The sequence below is a fragment of the Mugil cephalus genome, chromosome 14 (assembly GCF_022458985.1).
Source record: "Mugil cephalus isolate CIBA_MC_2020 chromosome 14, CIBA_Mcephalus_1.1, whole genome shotgun sequence".
Taxonomy (NCBI): domain Eukaryota; kingdom Metazoa; phylum Chordata; class Actinopteri; order Mugiliformes; family Mugilidae; genus Mugil; species Mugil cephalus.
Window position 1 is genome coordinate 914,575 of NC_061783.1, and position 5,056 is coordinate 919,630.

Below are 5,056 nucleotides of genomic sequence, written 5' to 3' on the forward strand. Positions count from 1 at the left end.
GTTTGTTTTAGTCAGATGTATGTATCTATGACAGATGTATGTTTATCTCGTTTCTCCTGCTCTTCTTTCCTCTCTTCTCTGTTTCTACCTGGCTATGGCCTTAGTCAGATATCCATCTGACTAAGGCCATATGAGCTGGGTTCTGCTCAAGGTTTCTTCCTGTTCAAAGAAGGCTTGCTCTGGAGGTTTCAGACCAGTTTTTGTAAAAAGTGTTGAGACATTGTATTGTTATTGATGCGATATAAAAATAAAATTGAATTGAATTGAATTGAATTGAAATGAAATGAAATTAAATAATATACACAGTCGCCAGAGGGTGGCAGAAATGTACTCGTAAGCGTTTGCTACCTGAGAAGAGTCAGTCGAAGAAGAAGAACCACGCGGATGCTACAGGAGTTACGGAGTTAAACTGAGACGTTTTAATGTGGCATGTGAACTGTGGATTGTTTGAGAGGAACGTTCTAACACATTAAACCGGTAAATAGCTACATTCGCTCTAAAACTATTACTGTTGAAGTGACTGCAGTTGATGAAAGACTTCCTATTCTCACGTGCTCAAGAATCAAGTCTTTTAAATTCTCCAGTACGTCCATTAAAGCCCGTTTTTAAATTCGTGTTGACGTCGATATTTTAATTTGATGAAGAATTTCATAAAACGCGACTTTTAGAAGCAGTCTTTCCTGAACTCTGGTTCTGCTTTTTGTCTGGTTTCTTCACTCCTTCAGAGATGTCGTGTTTTTCTGGTGATCCCAACTTTTGCCCTGAATGTGGGAGCGTTCTCCCTCTCCCTGGGATACCGGACACGGTTCGCTGCCCCCGCTGCTCTTTCTGCATCTCTGTAGCAGGTAACTACTTATCACATCACAACTCACAACACATAGTCAGCCTTTGCTTGAGCCTTTGCTTTATAAGCACTGGAACCGGGGACTGCAGTTTGACAGTACTGGGGACAGAGGCCATTCTAGCATGGTTAGCGTCCTGGGCACGTTTTACCTCTTTTTTCTCCCTTTTCTAAGCTGGACACCTCCTGATGGCTGTGACCTTTTCTTATCCAATGGTGTTAATGGGGAAGTAGAGAATCGCTACATTACCCAGTAGTCAAGAGTCAGTCAGGACAAACCACTAAAGCTTTATGGTGAACACACTGCTTTTGTATTTACTTCATTATTTCATACAAATTGGAAAATCCTCTCATGGGCCTAAATTAACAGTATAGTGAATGAATTAATCTGTGGCTTATTTGACAGTGTTCTGTAATATTATTATACATTGCCTGGCCAAAGTAAAAAAGGTCACACACTCTAATATTTCATTGGACCGCCTTTGGAACCCCAAAGCAGCATCCACTGTGGCATTGTTTCAATAAACTTCTGCAGTGTCACAAGATTTATTTCCATCCAGTGTTGCATTCATTTTTCTCAAAGATCTTGTGTTGATGATGAGAAAGTCTGACCACTGTTCAAAGCCTTCTCCAGCACATCCCAAAGATAGGCATGATGGGTGTATCACTTCATCTGCCTCTCTTCTTACCCTGATCACTCAGCAGGGTAAATCTGGACTCGTCAGACCACATGACCTTGTATTTGCAGGAGCCGTGCTAATCTTCTCTGTATTTATTTATTATATTCGCTGCCTCCAGAGTTCAATCTTTATGCTCCCTAGCTAGTTGAAGTCTTTTTCGCCTGTTAGCCTCACTGCTAAATGGTTTTCTTAAGGCTACACAGCTGTTCAGTCCCAATCCCTTAAGATCCCTTCACATTGTAGTGTATAAATGCTCTTACCTTCACTATTAAACGTATCCCTGAGTTCTGCTGTTGTTTTTCTACCATTTCACCAAATGTTTAAGTTATTGCCAATCACAATCAATCAGGATATTTTTCCGACCACATTTCTTCCTTGAAGACGATGGTTCTCCACCATCATTTCAGATTTTAATAATGCGTTCGACAGTTTTAACCCAATTTTAGTAGTTACTACTTCAATTCCCTTAAATGTTTTCTCTGCTCGATTCAAGGCAATGATTTGACCTTTCTCTTCTTCTCTTCCATGACCACACCATGTGTCTTCAGGAAGCAGAAGGCTGCATACTTATCACAAAGTTTGACTGTGCCCACTTCAACCCACAAAGTTACATCATATCAAACTAACGGGACGCGCTGTGCAGAGCATTATGCCGACCATTTCATTTGAATCATAGGAGCACACTATTGCTGTGTTCTCTAAAAACACAGCAAAAGTTCTGCTATGTAAAACAAAGAGTAAATATGAACCCCAGACAGTGCCTCGAATAAGGAGAGAAGGGAAGGAGGTAGACTTCCTTTGACTCCTCAGTGCAAACAATTTTAACTGGATAATACATACTGCTGATAATGTACATTATTGAGTGATAATTCCACAGGCATTGATGGATAATCTGTGATGTAATTATGGTCCAGAATTCTCAGGCCAAGAGATCCACTCAACCATTGTCTTCAACCCAGTGGAGCAGTCGTCTATGGCTCTGGAGGGTGGGGAAGACTCTGAACTGAAGGGGCCTGTGGTAAGAGCAGCCTACCTGCTGTTCACCCACTTATACATACAGTGCTAACAGCTGTGTGCCCTGGTATTAAAATCATCTGCTGTCCCTAGATTGATAGACGCTGCTCTCGTTGCAACAAAGAGGGGATGATTTACCACACCAGGCAGATGAGATCTGCAGATGAAGGGCAGACTGTCTTCTTTACCTGTATACACTGCAGGTAATCAGTATGAACACTTCGATTTTTGTGCTGGTGTGTGATTGTTTGTTGATTGTATTTTATCTCTTGTAGGTATCAAGAGAAGGAGGACTCCTGAGAGGAAATTTGACTCACCCTGTGTAATTCATTTTCATGCATCTGCTGACAAGTTTATCACAGCTGACCTCCTTTCTTGGCTCATAGTTTGAATATGTGCCTCACAGAATCGTCCTGAATTGTCTCTTCTGCCAGAGCTTCTAGTTGACTTTAGTCACTACGGAGTTCACTGTTTTCATGAAAACGTTGTTGCTCTGTTCTCATTGGAAATGACGGAGTTGTGTGCGGTGCAGGTGAAAGTTACAGAAAAACTCTCTAAAAATAGATTTCTTGGCCCAATCACAATTTCCAAGGTTAGAATTAACTTTATTTTAAGATTTTAAGAAATGTATATGTTTGACATTGTTTATAGTAAAATGTGTTCAAGTATTTAATTCATTCATTCATTTTCCGCAACTGCGTGTCCTCTGGAGTGTTGGGTCAAGTAGTTTTGAATTCTTGAGGCATTACAAAGTTACAGATGCAATGTTGACGCACTGTATTATCCCCATGCCTAATACTACATCCAAAAGAAGCAGGGCCACTGTTTAGAGTTGTGTTTTTTCATCTGGATAATGATGTACAGTAATGGTTGGGACACATCAACTCAGCAGTTTTTGTTATCTTTAATATTTTCAGTTTTTTTAGAACAAAACTGCTTCTGCTAAAATAAAAAAAATGATTTGGATTTATGTGTTAATACACCAAAATCACATGCCACAAAATGGGATGTCCACATATACAGATCGGGGACGACATTAAAATCACTGACGGTGGAAGTAAATAACACTGACCATTTTGTGACAGTTCTGCTGGGAAACCTTTGGATCTAGCATTTGTGTGGATGCTACTTAGACATGTACCACCCACCTAGACCAGACCAGACACCCCCACCCCATAGCAACAGTTTTAAAAAATGCTTTAGGAACAACTAAAAAAAAACCTGAAGAGCACGAGGTGTTGACTCGACCTCCAAATTCACTAGATCTCAAACTGATCAAGTATCTGTGGGATGATCCACAGAGGCCCCTCCCCTCAACTCATAGGACCCAAAGACCCCCCACTGATGATGTGTCCATTGCCATCTCTACAGCTTTGATTATGTAAAGCTTTAGATTGGAAGTTTAGATTGGATTGGATTCAACTTTGTTGTTACTACACTTGTACAGGTACAGAGCAATGAAATGCAGTTAAGAATCGAACCAGAAATGCAAGAAGCAGTAAGTGCATGTAGCATAAATAGTGTTGTATATAAGAGGTATGGTACAGGTTGTTTTTATAACATATGAACAATACTTAGACGGAAACCAATGTACAGGTGAGACCATATATACAGGTGCACAAGATTTACACAATGATTGATGGAAGGACTGAACATATTATACTGATGGATTTGTGCTTTAAATGTAAGTAGACTATACACAGGAACTATAACAGAATTTACACCAGAGGAAGTGGGCAGATGATACATTGGGGTCACTTCAACATTTTTTTGGCCAAGGACCCCCAAACCGATAGATTAAGTAGGGACCCCCTACCTACTATATGTTCTATATTAAACTCAACCTAGTGCTATTTATAAATATACATTATTATTATTATCATTCTGCATTCAGTATTAAGCTATCCCTCATTCCATGTTAATATGTATTTATGAATTAGGGCACACAAAATACATATATAAATAATACATAATAATGCACACACACAATAATAATAATAATAACGAATAATTTTTATTCGCTTAACTGATAAGTGATTTCTTTACAGCTGTTTGACAATGTAGGTCTGTCTCCTTAAAATATTTGTAGATTAAATAATCCTTTGTAATTACACTCGCCTGTTCACCCAGGTAACCACTTATCCACATGTACATTACCATGAGAGTGTCCATTTGTATTGTATCTTCAAGAATGAAAAGACTCTTTATTAAACAGATGCTGTTCTGTGCAGCAGGGGCGTCAAAGAACCGGACCAATCTGGCCTGTAGGAAGGATGAATTTGCAAAGTACAAAAATTACTGGCTGCAACAAAAGTAACTGCTACTGCTACTTGTGCTTCTTTCCATTAAAACAAGGCGACAGTTGGACTGCATGTGGTCCCTGAACTAAAATGAGTTTGACACCCCTGCTGTACAGTACGCTATATCTGTGGTTTGTCTGCACTGTAAATATAATACAGCAGGTGGCGATCGCGGGATTATTGTCCAACGCTTGCCACTGAAGAAAGCCGAAGAAGAACAA

At 39.7% G+C, this 5,056-nt stretch overlaps 1 protein-coding gene across 2 annotated transcripts; it reads left to right on the forward strand.

Moving 5' to 3' along the window:
* The first annotated feature begins 335 nt into the window (after positions 1-335).
* On the forward strand, positions 336-3,501 carry polr1h (RNA polymerase I subunit H). 2 transcript variants are annotated; one of them, XM_047605727.1, is made up of 5 exons: positions 336-477; positions 726-845; positions 2,436-2,539; positions 2,629-2,738; positions 2,811-3,501. In XM_047605727.1, the coding sequence occupies exons 2-5, from the start codon at positions 728-730 to the stop codon at positions 2,833-2,835; spliced, it is 357 nt and encodes a 118-aa protein (XP_047461683.1). In that variant the 5' UTR covers positions 336-477; positions 726-727; the 3' UTR covers positions 2,836-3,501. The 2 variants fall into 2 exon arrangements, with proteins under 2 accessions (XP_047461683.1, XP_047461684.1); XM_047605728.1 differs by having other exon boundaries at positions 370-583.
* Positions 3,502-5,056: the final 1,555 nt, after the last annotated feature.